This window comes from Papilio machaon, chromosome 10 (genome assembly GCF_912999745.1).
Source record: "Papilio machaon chromosome 10, ilPapMach1.1, whole genome shotgun sequence".
NCBI lineage: Eukaryota > Metazoa > Arthropoda > Insecta > Lepidoptera > Papilionidae > Papilio > Papilio machaon.
Genome location: NC_059995.1, coordinates 228,037 through 247,226, shown reverse-complemented (window position 1 = coordinate 247,226; position 19,190 = coordinate 228,037). Strand labels below are relative to the sequence as shown.

Genomic DNA, 19,190 nt, shown 5'->3' with positions numbered 1-19,190 from the left:
TGTTTGCTTACACACAAAGGGACAAATGTCATACAAGTTGACGATACATTTATGCATTCGCGCTATGGTTGCGAAATCATAATATGACATTTGCCCCTACAAAATGTTGATAAAATTCTAAGCGACTTAGTTACATTAACATTTACATTGAGTCTGTTCATTAACACTGTAGTAAAGTGTTATCAGAAAAATGACAAGAGAGTTAAAAAATAAAACTATCGTGGTTACTGGAGGATCGGTGGGCATTGGATACGCAATCGCCGACAGCTTTTTACAAAAGAATGCAAAAGTGGTTATTATTTTAAACACCAATCAAGAGCAAGGAACGGAAGCTGCAAAAAAATTAGCCGCTAAATATGGTCAAAATAAAGCCGTCTATTACAAGTGTGATGTTACAACAGACCTGGAAGTTATTTTTGATAAAATCATAGAAGAGTTCACCACCGTCGATGTGCTAGTTAACAATGCTGGAATATTGAACGACGTTTACTTAAGAAAAACCATAGATACCAACGTGATTGCTTTGATGGAATGGTCCTTGAAGTTTTGGGAACACATGAGGAAGGACAAATCTGGAAAAGGAGGTACAATAATAAATGTTAACTCAATTTATGGATATAGAACAGACCCTTATATACCTGTATATCACGCTTCAAAGTTTGCTGTGATGGGATTTACGAAATCATTGGGACATGAGCATAACTTTACCAAATTTGGTGTCAGGGTGGTGGCTATTTGCCCTGGATTTACCGAAACCAAGTTAGTGCAGAATATGATAACATGGACTCCTGATATAATGAAAGAGTTTAACTCTTTCGTTAAAACTAAGCCGTGGCAGAAACCTGAGGCAGTGGGCGAAGCGGCAGTGGAAGTGTTTGAGAACGCGGACAGCGGCACGGCGTGGCTCAGTGAAGGGGGGCAGCCAATCACATTAGTGCAGTAGTATCAATACATTGTAGTACCCTTGGAGTATCGCATGCTGTGAAAGACATTGGGACAGACAAGGGAATTTGCTAAAGAAAAGGAAATGAAATAAATAAATAACCATTTTATTACTAACAAAAACAGACAGCTGAAAAAAGGGCTTTCTCTAATTACATCTCTGCTATTCTGAGATTGTTCTTCCATTCACCAGCTTTGAATGGCAGTGGGTCCATGACTTTTATATATTTTCATTCTTAGTTTTGACTTGAATTTTCAAATTCCAAAAGAACGTTCAATAAGTGAATATATTATAAGTTTTAAGTTTACCTTCAGTGTATTAACAATTTTGGTTAATTGCAGAATTAAACCCTCAGAAAGGTTAATTTTTGTCTGTGTTTTTTTTTTATTAGTCTAAGAAACATTCTTTAAATAATTAAACATGAACGTGGAAGAATTTCCATGCACGGAAAAGGAATAAATTTAAAAATAAATTAGTTAGTAGCTAACGTATATAATAAGCAATAACTTAGTATTAAAATTAACAGCGAATTGATAGTCATCAATGGTCAGTTTTTGGGTAATCGCCATGGGTCACTCTGGTATGACGTTTGTCTGATAATAGACGCATTTATAATATTCTTACGGGTACGGCTGAGTTTAGTTTTTATCTTATCGTCAAGAGAGTGGCATATATTTACTGAAAATGGCAAAAGATTTAAAAAATAAAACTATTGTAATAACTGGAGGAGCTATGGGAATTGGTTACGCAATTGCTGAGAGCTTCTTACAAACGAATCCAAAAGTGGTAATTATTTTGGACATCAATGAAGAGTTTGGGATTGAAGCTATCAAGAAACTTTCTGCTAAATATGGCGAAAAGAAAGCTGTTTTCTTGAAATGTAATGTTCTAACAGATCTTGAAGTGATTTTCAACCGCATCATCGAAGAGTACCGTAACGTCGATGTGCTCGTAAACAATGCGGGAATGTTAAACGACTCGGCCGTGAAAAAAACTATTGATATAAACGTGACCGCTTTGATAGAATGGTCACTGAAGTTTTGGGAACACATGAGGAACGACAAATCTGGAAAAGGAGGTACAATCATAAACGTGGCTTCAATTTATGGATACAGAATAGACCCTTATGTACCTATATATCAAGCCTCAAAGTTTGCCGTGATAGGATTTACGAAATCATTGGGACATGTTAAGAACTTTACTAAATTTGGTGTAAGGGTGGTCGCTATTTGCCCAGGATTTACTGAGACCGCCTTAACAAGAGATATGATAACATGGACTCCTGATGTAATGCAAGAGTTTAATGCTTACGCAAAAACGCAGCCGTGGCAGAAACCTGAGAGAGTAGGCGAGGTGGCAGTGGAAGTATTTAAGAAAGCGGACAGTGGTACGGCATGGAGCATTTTAGGAGCACAACCCTTAACTCAAGTATAACAATGTTTCAGATCGATTAAAATTTAGCCACAAATCCATGCAATTCTATTAAAAACCGTTGTTAAATAACTGTTATCATTTTCTTTTTAAATTAAATATATGACATAAATTACTGATATGTCTAGTAATTTCTATTTACCTATAGATAAATTAAGATAATGATAAATATTCTCAGACCAAAATCTCTGTATAAATCTTAAGGTCCATGTCATTATGTTTAACAAAACAGAGTTAACAATATGTTTTAAACATAGATTTTGGTTTCAAAACTCATTGTCAATAAATCATTTGGTCAAGTACATAAGTATGTGCTCTCAAGTAAATCATTAATTTAGCAGACCATTCGTACACAAGGCAACGTAAATGTTCGAAACCCAACGTGTTTAGTTGCTAAGCGACTTACGCGATACAATGTCAAAGAGGACACAGTGCGCATCGCGTCGCCGACATTTCTATCTGTTATCACCAAAGACAGTCGCTCACAACCTGTTTGTCAAGATCGCCGTGACAAAAGTCATCTCATTTTTCATGATAGCACCGCAAATCTATACAGTTCACACGTGAGTCGTCCATTCGGTCAGTGCAGATATACAGATTTGCTCCTTGGTCTTTGACCAATTTTTGTAGGTCCTCAAATATGCAAGTTTTAAAATAAATTGAAGTCAATTTGAAAAAAGAGCGCTTTTCTAGAAAATTTGTGCCAAAATTTTCTTGGAAAAAAATCAGAACTATCAGGAAATCATACAAGAACTTCTTTTTTCCTATAAGGCCCTAAAATTTAACATGTCTCTTAAAATTCACTTTTTGCACTCTCGCTTAGATTTTTTTCCCACCAAATCTCGGAGCATTATCTGATGAACACTGTGAGAGTTCTCATCAGGATATTTTGCACATAGAGAGGCGGTACAACGGGAAATATTCCGAAGCAATGCTTGTAGATTTTTGTTGGTTTGTCGGGAAACTGCAGTATAAAATATGAAAAGGAAAAAAGCTACTAAGTAAAATTGGATTATCAACTAGTAATGATACTGTCATATGCGTTTTAAAACTTGTGTAATTGTGTACATCGAACATTATTTAAGTTATTAAATTAATGGTTTTAATTTCATATTTAAAAACAAGTTTTAATAAAAATTCCATCCCAAGGAACATATACTTTGTAGATAACTTTTAATGCTATATTTATGTTGCGTATCGGACATGATAACTGCATGACATTTGAAGGAGAAAAAAGTAATTATTTTTTGCAGACCAGTGATATTTTATCAACCCGATATGACGTATCGCCCACCTACATATAACTGCTGTATTTGAACACATCCCGTCGACTTATCTGCATATAGTCATTTTATATTTTTCCTTGCTTTGTGAGACAGTGGCTAAATAAAATGGCGAGGGAGTTACAAAATAAAACTATTGTAATAACTGGAGGTGCCATGGGCATTGGATATGCTATCGCCGAGAACTTCTTACAAAAGAATCCAAGAGTGGTCATTATTTTGGACATCAATGAAAACCTTGGAAACGAAGCTATTAATAAACTTGCAGTTAAATATGGAAAAAACAAAGCTGTATTTTATAAATGTGATGTTACAATAGACCTGGAAATTATTTTTGATAAAATCATAGAAGAGTTCACCACCGTCGATGTGCTAGTTAACAACGCTGGAATATCGAACGCTCACTTAAGAAAAACCATCGATACAAACGTGATTGCTTTGATGGAATGGTCCTTGAAGTTTTGGAAACACATGAGGAAGGACGAATCTGGAAAAGGAGGTACAATAATAAACGTGGCTTCAATTTATGGATACAGAATAGACCCTTATGTACCTGTATATCAAGCCTCAAAGTTTGCCGTGATGGGATTTACGAAATCATTGGGACATGTTAAGAACTTTACTAAATATGGTGTGAGGGTGGTCGCTATTTGCCCTGGATTCACCTCGGACACCAATTTGGGAAGTACGACAGTGCTTCCTGAATTGATGGAAAACTTTAAAGTTGATCAGCAGTTGTGGCAGAAACCCGAGGCAGTGGGCAAGGCGGCAGTGGAAGTGTTTGAGAACGCGGACAGCGGCACGGCGTGGCTCATTGAAGGGGGGCAGCCAATCACACTGGTGCAGTAATATTTCGGGCTACATTTTTTGCATGTTTATACAAAAAATCGCGTATGTTTACTAAAAATTTAATAAATATCGATTGCTTAATAAGTTGATTATTGAAATATTGTCTTATTTAAGTACTTTACGAAATTGGAGTATAAGAAAATAAGTGATAATTATTAATAGTAAACAATTAATGTTATTATTAATATCTACACAAGTTTGAGAAATAAGTTATTAACCCTTTACATTGAGACACAATTATTTTGGACAAGGACCTTTGCTTCAGTTCGTACTTGTATAGTGCCGGCGTTAAGGTAGGGCGCGGTTAGACGACCGACCAGTGCGCCGAACAGAAGGTGCACCACAGGTCTACAAATTACATTGTCCAACATAATCCAGTGAAGCCCCTCCCCCTACATGCGATGTAGACCTATAACCGGCATTTTTTTTTTATATATTGGTAAAGTTAGCGCTTGACCACGATCTCACCCGGTGAGGTGAAGATGTGGTCTAAAGATGGTAGGCGCTAGCTTTGTAGATGCCTATTCACTCTACTCTTGAAGGCCCCCACATCGTACTTGGACGGGAAAACTGACGCCGGCAACTTATTCCAATCCTTAGCAGTACGTACAAGGAACGATGATTCAAACTTTTTCGTTCGAACGCGTGGCACGTCTACTACATAAGGATGGATTCCAGCCGTATGTCTGAACGTCCGATGGTAGAATGGTGATGGTGGAATTATATCGTGTAATTCCTGCGCACACTCCCCAAAATGCAGCCTGTAAAATACCGAGAGACTAGCCACTCTACGCCTGTGCTCAAGACTGATTAGATTTAGGTCTTGGTCACCGAACAACTGTTTGGCTCGCCTCTCCACCGAATATAGTGCCGCGAGTTGGTACTTTGCTGCGCCTGCCCAGATATGACAGCAGTACTCCACACATGGCCGGATCTGTGCTTTATACAGGGTCAAAAGCTGTCCTGGCGTAAAGTACCGCCGTACCTTTGAAAGGACTCCAAGTTTCCTTGCAGCTACCTTCGCCTTAGACTCTATGAACTGTCCGAAGTTAAGATTCGACGAAATTTCGACGCCCAGTAACTGCAGACAGTTGGTGAATTCGAGGGACACATTCTGGAAAGTGGGAGCTAGGGTGAACTCGCTCTTTTTGGCGGTGAATACACACGCTTGTGTTTTGGCGGCGTTGAATCGCACAAGATTGGCCTGTCCCCAAGATGAGACTGCCTCGAGTGTGCGATTAGTACGCTCTACCATTGCTTATATACTTTGATATTGTGAAGAATATTGAACGGTTACACCAAGTAATATCCATTTATAAAATCCGCTTTTCTGAAATTTAATAAAAGTTCGGATAATCATACTTTAGTCCCCCGTTGCTAATAAATTCGCCGCCTCTCCCTATTACCAGGCAATAGAAGTTTATACGTAGAGAAGAACTCGCAGACGATGCCCGGAGATGATCAACTCGTAAAATATATCAAATTCTACATTACGACTTTATTAATACTTCACTTAAGAAAATTCGGCTGCTTCCAAAGCAAATAAATAAATGTCAAACGTGAGTGAACGTAAAAATAATTGAGCTTTATGTATATAGTTATAGCCTATCGTTTTTTATGTGAGTTGTAACGAGCATACCATTTCCTTAAAGACCGATGATCTGCAGTTCCTCTGGTGTTGCGGACCTCCATGGGCGTCGTTGTTCACGTTGGTGTTTCCGACCCCTTATTTGCCCCCTTTTCTTATTAAAAAAATATATTCTTAGACATTCTATTGATTGTGTTTGTCCTGAATTAACTAGGAAACAACCGATTTCAAAAATTCTTAAGCCAGCAGACAGTTTAACTTTCAACGACTAACATAGGCCTATTATTTGAAAATCACAACTTAAATGAAAAATTTGTAAATAACATTTAATTAAATATAACAATATCACAATATTTGGTTAATTCTAAATGAATCAGTTTCGAGGCTTCAACCTCAGCCAGTGTCCCCCGGCCAGCCTCACTTGGAAGCTATCGGGTTGCAGGCGGGCTGGCACTGGCGTCCGGGCGCACGTTGACACCTCTATATGTTGCAGCAACTGATATAGAGCAACCTTAAGCTCACACAGCGCGAATCTTGAACCTGTAATTAGTACGTTTATTAGTAATTATAGTTTTAAACTTACTTTCGCTGCAGTGCCGCTTTAACTCGGCATTGGAGGGAATAATATTTATGCTTATAAATAACTTACACACCTCCACTAATTATTATTAGGTAAATATTACGCTGGTGTTTTAATTTAACAATTAACAACCACGAGAAATAAACTAGTAAATTTCCTGTCACTTTTAAGAAATCACCAGCAAATAATGTCAAAATTACATTAGATATATTTAGGGGCGCTGCATAAATTTCAATCTAAATGTCGATGACAATACGATGGCGTTTGTCACAAATATTCGTGGGGGCCTAACAAAAACTATAGGAATAATACTTACCAATACAATTTCTGGGACCGACACCGAATGGCATATAACTGAAGGGGTCAATTTTATGTTTGTTTTCTTCTGAGAACCTGTCAGGATCGAATTTCTCGGGGTCAGGGAAATACTTGGGATCCCGGTGGAACGCCCAAATAGGAATCTGAACTGTTTCCCCTTTTCGGATCTGTGAATTTAAATAAATAAAAAATAACTGATCTACATAATTTAATCGAGAAATATAAAAATAAATATAGTATTAATCGTATCGTTGTAATTTTAAGCAAAAGTATTGTACAAACAAAATCAAAAAGCCAACATCACGCGGTGTTCCCAGGCGGTCACCCATCCAAGTACTGACCGCGCCCGACGTTGCTTAACTTCGGTGATCGGACGAGAACCGGTGTATTCAACGTGGTATGGACGTTGGCGACTGCTGTAGCTTATTCATTGATATTTTTAAGTTTTTAATGTAATAGATAAAATATTGCCTGCGTAAGATTTTAAACCTAATAAAATGAATTGTAACATACAATATAGTCTTCTTGTGCAGTACTGTTAGGTCTGCCTAAGTTGTAGTCTCTGGCAGCTTTACGATCGGCTACAGGCGCCGGCGGCCACAGACGTAGCACTTCTGTAATTAATTAAGGTCTAAGTATACTTTGAGGTGATGATTAATCGCTTTACAGGACTTCGAGCGAGACTTAAATATTTTTAAAACTTAATCAAAATTGTAAGCGGTTTATTGGACATATTATGTTTTCAGTTTCGAAAGTATATAAAATAGCTACGTATATCAAGTTATTGCTTGATGATACCTTTGATTATAAACTTAAAGTTTAATATTTTTAAAGAGGAATGTTAATGCTTCTAATGAAGAATAATTTAAAATAAAATTGACCATTGAATCCCCTACATGTACAAAAAACAAACATCGGACATCAAAGCGACATCGAACCTGAGACCACCATGTCCAAGTACTTCATTCGCTGTATAGCGTTGTAGTCAATGGTATTGTCCTTGTCTTGCATAACGTTCTCCTTTATTTCCTGCACCAGTCTCTCCTGCACGTCCGGGTGCAGCGCGAGCTCGTACAATGTGAAGGCAATTACAGTTGACACGGTCTCAAAGCCGGCGATCAGGAACAGCACTGCCTGTGCCACTAAATCCACGTCACTCCACTCTGCAATGGTTGATTCACAAAAAAATTACAATACCAGGTGTTCTTTACTCTTAAATCGAAAAGTGCATAAAAATCATCAGATTGCATGAATAAATCGAATGAATTAATACACCAATTAATGGGCTATATTTCGTTGATTTATAATAATGACATTTCATTTTGCTGTGTGCTGAGCACTAATATTTTTAAGAATCGCCTTCGTATCTTTATCGTCAGTAATATCAAAATTAGTATGTAATGTTTAGTGTACTTTACGAAAGTTAGCGCTCTGCACAAATTTTGATTCAAATTTTGTCGATGAGGATACGATGGCGACGGTCACATATATTCGTGCTAGGCCCACTGAAAATAAAGATTCGCGAAGTAATATACCTAGTGATGACGGTGAAATTGTCAATGATAAGCTCTACAAAATGCCCAAATAAAACACTTCATTTTCACATCGTTTGATATAGAATATGCGGAATCTCTATGAATTAATACGGGCGTCGTGAACATAGGTAAATAAATTATTGAGTGCACCCATTTACCTCTAGCCACTTTATTCTTGCCGACGGCAGATTCCTCGACGGTCGCGAAGCCGGCGTCTGCGTCCTTCACCACTTTGCTGTCGTGGGACAGCGTTCCTTAGAATTAAGTCCAATGTTTTACACTTGTCTCTAACTATTAAAGTAAATATAGTACATGCTTCGAAACTATAAAACTCTAAACACATCTTACTTAATCTGTTAACCTAAGCTGGACCAAATATATCATACCTTTCTTAGCCTCCATGAGCAGCTGTATCATATCATTCCTGAGCACGTGTTGCTCCTCGCGCTGCCGCATCGTGCCCAGCACCAAGTCGCTAAAGAACGATGACAGGGCTTTTGAAGACAAATTTACGTTGAACATCTGGAATCAAACAAAGCGTAAGATTATATTGCATTGTAATGCGAGGGAAGAAAATGGTGTTATAGTGAATTACCACTGCCAAAACTTAGAATCGACCTATGAATAAACATACAATGTTTTTTATTGAATGGAAAAAAAGCAGATGCACTAATGATGATCTTACCTTCAAAATCTTAGGACACGTTCTGTAGCCAAGGATCTTCAGCATACCAACGAAGCTAATAGTCGTCATAGCCTTGCAGTATTCGTAGAACTGGTTGCCTTCCTCCAGTGAAGTCACTCGGAGACCGAACGCACACGATGCTATGACGTCATTGGCGTACCGCGTGCCCAAGTCCTTACATTCGATATCTACGTAATTTACTGCAAAAAAAAATAAAACATTTACACATTATTTTTTTCAGCTTCAATCTATATATATAAAAGAAAGTTGTGTTAGTTACGCCATTTATAACTCAAGAACGGCTGAATCGATTTGACTGAAAATTGGTGGGCAGGTAGCTTAGGACCAGGAAAAGGACATAGGATAATCTTTACCCCATTTTCTATTTTTTTTATTCCGCGCGAACGGAGTCGCGGGTAAAAGCTAGTTACTTATAAAAATAAATTTAACACATACCAAATATACCACTTATTTAATTAAAATTATGCTATACTTACCACCGGACTCATCAATTTTCTTCTTCAATGTCCTTATCATGTGGTCACCAACTTCCACCATCAAAGGAACCATCAATCGTATCTTGGTACTCGTGAACGCGGGGCTCAAAGTTGAGCGCATAGCTTTCCATTCTTCACCTTAATAATGTATTTTTTTTAATTAGGTTTTTATAAGCATATAGTTGTAGCAATAGTTTGTAGGTAGCTTAAACTAATTTAAAATTTAATAAATGCTAAACTTCTGTGTAAAAATAGATTGCAGTTTTACCTATTTTGTTCGTAATTTTATGAATAAATTTTGTTATAAATGAGTAGTATTATAAATAGTACAAAAATATTGGCATCACTTTCATACTCTTTAAAATAAAAAATAAAAAAACGTAGACAAAAAAATTATGATTTACATGTATTTTGGCAGAGGAACCCCCACAGTTAGATCTCCAGAACTAAAATTATCGTAAGTTTATTTGTTTTGTTACTAAACATGAATCATTTTTAACTAATTTGTTTTGTGTCAGTATTTTTTATCATTGTTATAATGTGCTTCAATTATAAATCACAAAACACTGGCAATTTTTTGGGCGAAACATCTGTCCTTGACAAAGACTATTGTTAGTAACAAAAACAATATTTGAATTACGTTCTCACGTTTTCAAATTAACTAATATTATTGTAAACTGGTAAGGTTTTGTCTCATGACAATGCGTACGATGTCATACATGTTTGATGCAAATAAACTTTGAAATCGGAAGGATCCTAAGACGTTAATATCTTTAAGGATATCGATATAAATATGTGTTAAATATTAAATCGTGAAGCTTTATACTTTACAATAATCAAATTATTACATTAAATAAATACAGCTATGTTTTAAATCAACTTTTTTTTTCTCCAAAGTTTACAGTGTGCATAAATTACACGCAATGTAAGCTGAATAATAAACCTTTCCCGTTCACACGAGGTCAAAAACATATACGAGTAATTAAGAGGAAATTATTCTACGAAACAATGTAATGACATATTTATCTTAAAAGTCAAAGTCTATACTTTCAACATCCGTAAAATATTCATATTTATAAATTACTAGCTGTCGCCCGCGAGTCCGTCCGCGCGGAATTAAAAAAAAAATTAATTAGTAGCCTGTATTATGTTCTTCCAGACCATGTTCTACATCCAGGGAAAATTTCATCGAGATTTGTTGAACCGTTCATCCATCCACATACATTTAAACATTCGCATTTATAATATTAGTAAGAAAATATAATTAATTTTAGTGCGAGAAATTATGACTCGAATTGTCATAAATAAGTGATGTTACACAGATTTGAAATAGTAGTATTCAATATGGTTTTTCTCAATTTTGACAAGAACAGTGACAGAGATTAACAATTTATTTGTATGCCAGTATTCCTGCAGAGGAAACTCACCGCAAAACGTTTGTACCATAACGAGCTCAGACATCAACTGTCGGTTTAAAAACTATTAACGGTTATGTATGTACCTTTCAAAAATAACAAATTTCTGCCAAACAATGGATCCGCAAACTCTTTGCCGAAGCCGCGTCTGTCCACAAAGTATTCAAAATCTTTGACAGCGATCTGTTTCACCACCTTTACATCTTTCACTATTATTAAAGGATTCATAAGTTCATAGAATCCAATGAAACTGAAAAATAAGATATATTAAAACCACTGCTTGCCTTATTTAATAAAAACTTATTATTTAATAAACACCATGTTTATTAATGTAACAATGTATGAATAAAATTACTTACTAATCCTCTGGGAAACTCTTATATGCTAGTGTGATACGGTTTATAATATTGTCTAATCTTAGCAGCGTGTGCCCACTATTGCCCAGCAGTGGGATCACAGGCAAGTGATTGACTCCGGCCTTTGCGAACTTGGAGTACACTTGCCGAAAATATAGCAGGAGTATCACAGCTAACAATACCCAAATAAGGAATGCCATTTTACTGTAATATAAAAAATATTGCGTCGCTTAATATACTTTTAGGAATAGGATTCCACCGCCGTGACGCTTCTATGACCATATGGTCATCAGGAACTACAAAATGAATAAATTGGCCAGGATTGCGGCAGTGGAATACTACTATCAATAATACTTTAATTTCGAATAAATAGAACAAAATGTCCGAAGTTCGTTGATCTTTGGACTATAGAACCATTTGCAATAAAAAACTGGTTATTTTATAAAAGAGACGCTTTCGGTCACGTGTTAAGTTACTTTCTCTCCGTTGGATGTTATGATGAATATTCGCGAATGTTAAAGAGAAATGGTTTAACTATATTTAAATGCAATAACCTTATAGTATTAAATAATTAGGTCATCGGAATAGGACTAATTTGTGGCAAATAACTTGTAACAAAAATCTTTTACAGCAACAATACTTATAATACTTGTATTAATGTATTTTTCTTTCATTCCACTTTGTGTGAAAATGTGTAATTAAAGATTATTTGTTGACATTAATAAATACAATGTTATCTGCTATTGACCTCATGCACATCGATATTGTTATCTATTAATTATATGAGACATGTATTAACGATAATTGTGGTAGCAATCCATATTCATAGGTTAATTTTTACATTACGATTTTACATTCAGTAATTTATACATACACTTTTAAATGGTACGAGTATATTATTTATAAAGTAAAACTTTTAATGAAGTAAGACAAATAATATAGACAAAAGAAGAAAGAGATTTGACAAATAGAAACAAAGGAACATACGCAAAAAAAAAACAAAGAGCATACGGCGTAATAAATAACACTTTTAAAACAAAACACCAAATAAACACAAGACCGAACCGAACGAAGGCAAACGACGTCAGCGACTGCGCAGAGTGGGGCTAACTTTGAAGCAATTCTCTTGTGTAAATCTTAGCCATTACTGCAGTAATTTGACTCATTGATGTTGTAACAGATATCATCTAATATTATGACTCAAACCACAACACAGAATGTTGTTCAATAGCACTTGTCATTTTGCATTATTATCATTATAATTCGAAATATGAAAGGTACGACGGGGCACCGCTTGTTTGTGGGCAATTTACTCGTCTCCTAATTCACTTCAGTAACAAATTGCAACAGCTCTAGTATATATTATAGTGAAGATCCCCGAGTCTCGAGAGAGTCCTCCAAATTTGTTACTTCATGTTTAGACTGTGTCCACTGCACTAGATGACGCCACCGGTTTCTTATTATTATTGAACAAAAATTTCTCATACTAAATCTAAAGAAAAAGATTCCCAAACGAGTGCGGCATAATGACTGTCTGTCTCCTATGTTAGTTTAACCAGCACTTTCTTTTTCGATTAAAAAAAAACTAACTAAATTGAAATGATAAAGAGATTTAACTTAGGTTGACATTTTTCATTTCACCATTAAAAATTTCTTTCGCAAATGAAGTAAAATTTTTCAAACTTTATCACACACAAAATCGTAATTTGCACCCAAGGAAATGTTTTTCGATAAATAAGCTACAGCCGTCGCCAACGTCCATACCACGTTGAATACACCGGTTCTCGTCCGATCACCGAAGTTAAGCAACGTCGGGCGCGGTCAGTACTTGGATGGGTGACCGCCTGGGAACACCGCGTGATGTTGGCTTTTTTGTTGCTTTCTTACTCATTTTTTTTTTTTTCATACAATATCCACCAGTACTTTTTTTTTCATTTCACCACTAAAATTTTCTTTCGCAAATGAATTAAAATTTTTCACACTTTATAATACACAAAATCGTAATTTGCTCCGAAGGAAATCTTTTTCTATAAATAAGCTACAGCAGTCGCCAACGTCCATACCACGTTGAATACACCGGTTCTCGTCCGATCACCGAAGTTAAGCAACGTCGGGCGCGGTCAGTACTTGGATGGGTGACCGCCTGGGAACACCGCGTGATGTTGGCTTTTTGTTGCTTTCTTACTATTTTTTTTTTTTTCATAAAATATCCAGAAGTTTTTTTTTCGTTTTACCTTTAAATAATTACTATTACAGACAAATTTAAGATTTTTTTAAATTCTTTACATAAAAAAACTTAATTATATCGCAACTAAATCTTTTTCTATAAATAAGCCACAGCTGTCGCCAACGTCCATACCACGTTGAATACACCGGTTCTCGTCCGATCACCGAAGTTAAGCAACGTCGGGCGCGGTCAGTACTTGGATGGGTGACCGCCTGGGAACACCGCGTGATGTTGGCTTTTTTGTTGCTTTCTTACTCATTTTTTTTTTTCATACAATATCCACCAGTACTTTTTTTTTTCATTTCACCACTAAAATTTTCTTTCGCAAATGAATTAAAATTTTCACACTTTAAAATACACAAAATCGTAATTTGCTCCCAAGGAAATCTTTTTCTATAAATAAGCTACAGCAGTCGCCAACGTCCATACCACGTTGAATACACCGGTTCTCGTCCGATCACCGAAGTTAAGCAACGTCGGGCGCGGTCAGTACTTGGATGGGTGACCGCCTGGGAACACCGCGTGATGTTGGCTTTTTGTTGCTTTCTTACTCATTTTTTTTTTCATACAATATCCACCAGTACTTTTTTTTCATTTCACTACTAAAATTTTCTTTCGCAAATGAATTAAAATTTTTCACACTTTATAATACACAAAATCGTAATTTGCTCCGAAGGAAATCTTTTTCTATAAATAAGCTACAGCAGTCGCCAACGTCCATACCACGTTGAATACACCGGTTCTCGTCCGATCACCGAAGTTAAGCAACGTCGGGCGCGGTCAGTACTTGGATGGGTGACCGCCTGGGAACACCGCGTGATGTTGGCTTTTTGTTGCTTTCTTACTATTTTTTTTTTTTTCATAAAATATCCAGAAGTTTTTTTTTCGTTTTACCTTTAAATAATTACTATTACAGACAAATTTAAGATTTTTTTAAATTCTTTACATAAAAAAACTTAATTATATCGCAACTAAATCTTTTTCTATAAATAAGCCACAGCTGTCGCCAACGTCCATACCACGTTGAATACACCGGTTCTCGTCCGATCACCGAAGTTAAGCAACGTCGGGCGCGGTCAGTACTTGGATGGGTGACCGCCTGGGAACACCGCGTGATGTTGGCTTTTTTGTTGCTTTCTTACTCATTTTTTTTTTTTCATACAATATCCACCAGTACTTTTTTTTTTCATTTCACCACTAAAATTTTCTTTCGCAAATGAATTAAAATTTTCACACTTTAAAATACACAAAATCGTAATTTGCTCCCAAGGAAATCTTTTTCTATAAATAAGCTACAGCAGTCGCCAACGTCCATACCACGTTGAATACACCGGTTCTCGTCCGATCACCGAAGTTAAGCAACGTCGGGCGCGGTCAGTACTTGGATGGGTGACCGCCTGGGAACACCGCGTGATGTTGGCTTTTTGTTGCTTTCTTACTCATTTTTTTTTTCATACAATATCCACCAGTACTTTTTTTTCATTTCACTACTAAAATTTTCTTTCGCAAATGAATTAAAATTTTTCACACTTTATAATACACAAAATCGTAATTTGCTCCGAAGGAAATCTTTTTCTATAAATAAGCTACAGCAGTCGCCAACGTCCATACCACGTTGAATACACCGGTTCTCGTCCGATCACCGAAGTTAAGCAACGTCGGGCGCGGTCAGTACTTGGATGGGTGACCGCCTGGGAACACCGCGTGATGTTGGCTTTTTGTTACTATCTTACTTAGTTTTTTATTTGCATATACTATGCAGCAGTATTTTTTATCATTCAAAAAATTCAACGGCAGACGAATTTTTATTATTGAAACTTTTTTAGTTTCTTAGGAATTGAAATTAAGCTAAGGACAGCGGTCACTTCGCTACTTTGGCGAATTCAGGTGACTACTTGTTCGTTCTTCACCTCACACTTTAAGAAAATGCAATTTCATATGCTATGTTATGCTATAACATTTTTGATATTCGCTGAAGGCAAAGCGGCAAAAAAGGACAAATATTTCTATATGATGTTTCAAATAAAGGCAGACTTTGTTAAATAGCAAAACTAAAAAAGAAATCGCCTTGAGTGTAAAACAAGCACCACTTTACTATACTTTGCCTAATTCACTCTTGAATAATTTGCCTTTGTATCAAATTTTGTAACTCTGTTAAACTTTAGCGACCTCAAGGTCGGTTTCTTCGTTAACTTGACCACCGCTATTTAACTTGAAATTGTAAAGTATTTAACTCCCGTCCAAATATAAGACTTTAAAAGTTCTGTATTATTTTACATAAAACGATAAAAAATTAACGAAACCTCTGAATTTTATCAATAGAATTCGTCATGTTGCTTAATAATAATTCTAGAGTTGTTATTTTATTCTGTTTTATAGATTCTTAGGGCAGAAACCTGTCGTTCTCAGAGCTTAATCAAAATCCATCTAGTTTTTTATAAACACTGATGAACAGAATATATCTATAGAAGCTTACATATAGTATTTTTAAAATATAAAACATACAATGTGTTCTTATTATATTATGTTTTAACAAACTGTGTTTTGTTCAGAGTACTATGGAGTTTTGAAGATTAAAAATGTTGGACTGAAAATAAAATCTAAAATATTACAATTCATGAGATTTACCTTCACAACTTAGCATGAGGTAGATTGGTGCACATAAAATATTGGATTCGGATTTCTAGAGATAACATAAATTTTAAAAAGTTGAACGTTCGCGATAGACAGTGGAATATTAAAGTCATTTGTTCGCCTGAAAAATTGTGCCATCCGAGCGGAACGAAATTTCATACCTTTTAATATCGATAAAGAAAAAAATAATAAAATCGTACATGTATTAACTTTTTGCAACAATAGTGCAAAATATGCACAAATACTTCATTTTAATAAACATATAATATTATAAATATTGAAAATAAACAAGTAAGCATAACTTAAGCGCTGATCAATTTTTGGTACCCACAAATCGCCTAGTCCAGATTGATCCTTGAATATTACTAGGCTAGGTTTTATTTTACAACTTGATAAACGTTAGGACATACAATTTTTAAGTGGAAACATCTAAAGGTTCAAGTAAACTGAGTAAGAAATAAGAATAACACACACAATATATTGTCCTAGGATTTCTATCGGAACTATAAATTTAAAATAAGTAGAAGCTCGGGTAAGGCATGGAAATATTGAAGTTGTAGGACCATAGGGTCCCTAAAGATGATTAAGGACAGACACTGGCTCACCACTACCACACTGGAGCGCAGGCGCACGTCCGCTTCGTACCGCGTTCGTCACTCAACTACCCAGAGACAGCTGTGCCTTCCAGTGTGGTACATGAGACAGTGAATTGTATCTATTCCATAGACACAAACACTACATCCCTTCCTTGTTAACAAGTTTTATTTTATTATTATTTTCAACTCAATCAACATCTTATATATATTTTTTACTGTAATTATAAATTGATAATTTCTAACCAGATTGTTTCATTCATTAATGTTTGATGTATCTTCATTTAAATTTCCATTAGATTTCCATTCCCCTTCCACTCTTTTTAGATGTGTAACGTTCATTCTTAGTATTTGTCCAGTTTCTTCATTCCTTATCGTGACATGTAGTTTTTCCGACTTCATGAGGCGTAGAGATAAATGTACTTGCAAGTTTGTTTGTCCTATCTAATTCTTTAACATAAATTCCGAGTCCTTTGGGGCAACCTCAATTCCAATTGAATGGAATTCTCTGTAGTCAGCAATAGAAGTGTTTCCAATTTAATGGTAACCGAAGTGTTTCCAATTTAATGGTAACCTAAGTGTTTCCAATTTAATGGTAACCGAAGTGTTTCCAATTTAATGGTAACCGAAGTGTTTCCAATTTAATGGTAACCGAAATGTTTCCAATTTAATGGTAACCTAAGTGTTTCCAATTTAATGGTAACCGAAGTGATTCCAATTTAATGGTAACCGAAGTGTTTCCAATTTAATGGTAACCGAAGTGTTTCCAATTTAATGGTAACCTAAGTGTTTCCAATTTAATGGTAACCGAAGTGTTTCCAATTTAATGGTAACCGAAGTGTTTCCAATTTAATGGTAACCGAAATGTTTCCAATTTAATGGTAACCTAAGTGTTTCCAATTTAATGGTAACCGAAGTGTTTCCAATTTAATGGTAAGCTGAGTGTTTCCAATTTAATGGTAACCTAAGTGTTTCCAATTTAATGGTAAGCTGAGTGATTCCAATTTAATATGGTAACCTAAGTGTTTTCAATTTAATGGTAATCTAACTGTTTCCAATTAAATGGTAATCTAAGTGTTTCCAATTTAATGGTAATCTAAGTGTTTCCAATTTAATGGTAACCTAACTGTTTCCAATTAAATGGTAATCTAAGTGTTTCCAATTTAATGGTAACCTAACTGTTTCCAATTAAATGGTAATCTAAGTGTTTCCAATTTAATGGTAACCTAACTGTTTCCAATTAAATGGTAATCTGAGTGTTTCCAATTTAATGGTAACCTAACTGTTTCCAATTAATGGTAATCTAAGTGTTTCCAATTTAATGGTAACCTAACTGTTTCCAATTTAATGGTAACCTAACTGTTTCCAATTAAATGGTAATCTAAGTGTTTCCAATTTAATGGTAACCTAACTGTTTCCAATTTAATGGCAACCTAAGTGTTTCCAATTTAATGGTAACCTAAGTGTTTCCAATTTAATGGTAACCTCAATTCCAATTGAATGGAATTCTCTGTGTTCATTGACACTGTATTAATCCAATTTAATGGTAACCTAAGTGTTTCCAATTTAATGGTAACCTCAATTCCAATTGAATGGAATTCTCTGTGTTCATTGACACTGTATTAATCCAATTTAATGTATTCACATCTACTGAAAATCATTACCACCAATTTAATTTTTTGATTACCGAACTCCAACTAATGAACTTTATAACAAACAAAATTACTTAATGTCACTCAAATGTTTAAATTTAAGATTTGTACTCTCATAATGAACATAACAAATAAAAACATTAAGTCTAACATTAAACTTGAAAAAAGAGATAACAAACATAACTTACGTAACAAACACAAATTAAAATCTATTACTCCGCGAACTATCTATGGAATAAAACTATTTCGTTCGAAGGCGTTCAAATGTTTAACAACTGTCAGACGAGATAAAGAATTGTAACAGTATTAATGCTTTCAAAAATAAACTTAAATCATATATCATCGCTGAACTGTAATAATCTCTCAATATTTTCTACATATATAACTTTGTTATTTCTGTCAAGTTAGATTCTCTTCTATAGTTGTGTTAAGGTTTATTTTGCTTTATATTGATCTTGTATTCTGTATCTATATTACGTATTAACCCGCAAGCCTGTATGATATACATATTTATTTTTCGGGTATATCAATAATTGTTCAGCATAGTTTAGTAACATTTAAAAACTTCACAAAACATTTGTTTATAGCAAACACTTTAAACTTA

The 19,190-nt window shown here is 35.2% G+C and overlaps 4 protein-coding genes and 9 non-coding genes across 13 annotated transcripts; 11 read left to right on the top strand and 2 right to left on the bottom strand.

Annotated features, from left to right (window-relative positions):
- The first annotated feature begins 125 nt into the window (after positions 1 to 125).
- Positions 126 to 993, top strand: LOC106713765 (alcohol dehydrogenase 1). Its single transcript, XM_014506622.2, has one exon. It carries the CDS (start codon positions 191 to 193, stop codon positions 941 to 943), a length of 753 nt encoding a protein of 250 aa, XP_014362108.2. The 5' UTR covers positions 126 to 190; the 3' UTR covers positions 944 to 993.
- Positions 994 to 1,627: 634 nt separating this feature from the next.
- On the top strand, positions 1,628 to 2,446 carry LOC106713778 (15-hydroxyprostaglandin dehydrogenase [NAD(+)]). Its single transcript, XM_014506637.2, has one exon. It carries the CDS (start codon positions 1,628 to 1,630, stop codon positions 2,375 to 2,377), a length of 750 nt encoding a protein of 249 aa, XP_014362123.2. The 3' UTR covers positions 2,378 to 2,446.
- A 1,192-nt stretch (positions 2,447 to 3,638) lies between these two features.
- Positions 3,639 to 4,541, top strand: LOC106713770 (15-hydroxyprostaglandin dehydrogenase [NAD(+)]). The gene has a single exon (XM_014506629.2). It carries the CDS (start codon positions 3,766 to 3,768, stop codon positions 4,504 to 4,506), a length of 741 nt encoding a protein of 246 aa, XP_014362115.2. The 5' UTR covers positions 3,639 to 3,765; the 3' UTR covers positions 4,507 to 4,541.
- Positions 4,542 to 6,458: 1,917 nt separating this feature from the next.
- On the bottom strand, positions 6,459 to 11,694 carry LOC106713723 (cytochrome P450 9e2). The gene is made up of 10 exons (XM_045679873.1): positions 11,484 to 11,694; positions 11,211 to 11,374; positions 9,710 to 9,847; positions 9,213 to 9,412; positions 8,914 to 9,049; positions 8,686 to 8,781; positions 7,931 to 8,155; positions 7,506 to 7,606; positions 6,991 to 7,159; positions 6,459 to 6,634 (listed from the first exon to the last, which is right to left on the bottom strand). The coding sequence occupies exons 1-10, from the start codon at positions 11,678 to 11,680 to the stop codon at positions 6,468 to 6,470; spliced, it is 1,593 nt and encodes a 530-aa protein (XP_045535829.1). The 5' UTR covers positions 11,681 to 11,694; the 3' UTR covers positions 6,459 to 6,467.
- Positions 7,285 to 7,403, bottom strand: LOC123721348. Its single transcript, XR_006756214.1, has one exon. It is a non-coding gene; the product is annotated as a 5S ribosomal RNA (ribosomal RNA).
- A 1,536-nt stretch (positions 11,695 to 13,230) lies between the features above and the next one.
- LOC123721347 lies at positions 13,231 to 13,349 on the top strand. The gene has a single exon (XR_006756213.1). It is a non-coding gene; the product is annotated as a 5S ribosomal RNA (ribosomal RNA).
- Positions 13,350 to 13,529: 180 nt separating this feature from the next.
- LOC123721346 lies at positions 13,530 to 13,648 on the top strand. Its single transcript, XR_006756212.1, has one exon. It is a non-coding gene; the product is annotated as a 5S ribosomal RNA (ribosomal RNA).
- A 177-nt stretch (positions 13,649 to 13,825) lies between these two features.
- On the top strand, positions 13,826 to 13,944 carry LOC123721345. The gene has a single exon (XR_006756211.1). It is a non-coding gene; the product is annotated as a 5S ribosomal RNA (ribosomal RNA).
- Positions 13,945 to 14,122: 178 nt separating this feature from the next.
- On the top strand, positions 14,123 to 14,241 carry LOC123721344. The gene has a single exon (XR_006756210.1). It is a non-coding gene; the product is annotated as a 5S ribosomal RNA (ribosomal RNA).
- Positions 14,242 to 14,416: 175 nt separating this feature from the next.
- Positions 14,417 to 14,535, top strand: LOC123721343. The gene has a single exon (XR_006756209.1). It is a non-coding gene; the product is annotated as a 5S ribosomal RNA (ribosomal RNA).
- Positions 14,536 to 14,712: 177 nt separating this feature from the next.
- On the top strand, positions 14,713 to 14,831 carry LOC123721342. Its single transcript, XR_006756208.1, has one exon. It is a non-coding gene; the product is annotated as a 5S ribosomal RNA (ribosomal RNA).
- Positions 14,832 to 15,010: 179 nt separating this feature from the next.
- On the top strand, positions 15,011 to 15,129 carry LOC123721341. Its single transcript, XR_006756207.1, has one exon. It is a non-coding gene; the product is annotated as a 5S ribosomal RNA (ribosomal RNA).
- Positions 15,130 to 15,304: 175 nt separating this feature from the next.
- On the top strand, positions 15,305 to 15,423 carry LOC123721340. The gene has a single exon (XR_006756206.1). It is a non-coding gene; the product is annotated as a 5S ribosomal RNA (ribosomal RNA).
- Positions 15,424 to 19,190: the final 3,767 nt, after the last annotated feature.

What these genes read in the sequence shown, in the direction of transcription:
- LOC106713723 (XM_045679873.1), bottom strand. Translation starts at nt 11,680, where the DNA reads ATGGCATTCCTTATTTGGGTATTGTTAGCTGTGATACTCCTGCTATAT. An exon ending in AAATTTGTTATTTTTGAAAG is followed by an intron (nt 9,848 to 11,210) that starts GTACATACATAA and finishes TACATTATTAAG; the next exon opens with GTGAAGAATGGAAAGCTATG. An exon ending in CTTGGACATGGTGGTCTCAG is followed by an intron (nt 7,607 to 7,930) that starts GTTCGATGTCGC and finishes AATTAATTACAG; the next exon opens with AAGTGCTACGTCTGTGGCCG.
- LOC106713765 (XM_014506622.2), top strand. Translation starts at nt 191, where the DNA reads ATGACAAGAGAGTTAAAAAATAAAACTATCGTGGTTACTGGAGGATCG.
- LOC106713778 (XM_014506637.2), top strand. Translation starts at nt 1,628, where the DNA reads ATGGCAAAAGATTTAAAAAATAAAACTATTGTAATAACTGGAGGAGCT.
- LOC106713770 (XM_014506629.2), top strand. Translation starts at nt 3,766, where the DNA reads ATGGCGAGGGAGTTACAAAATAAAACTATTGTAATAACTGGAGGTGCC.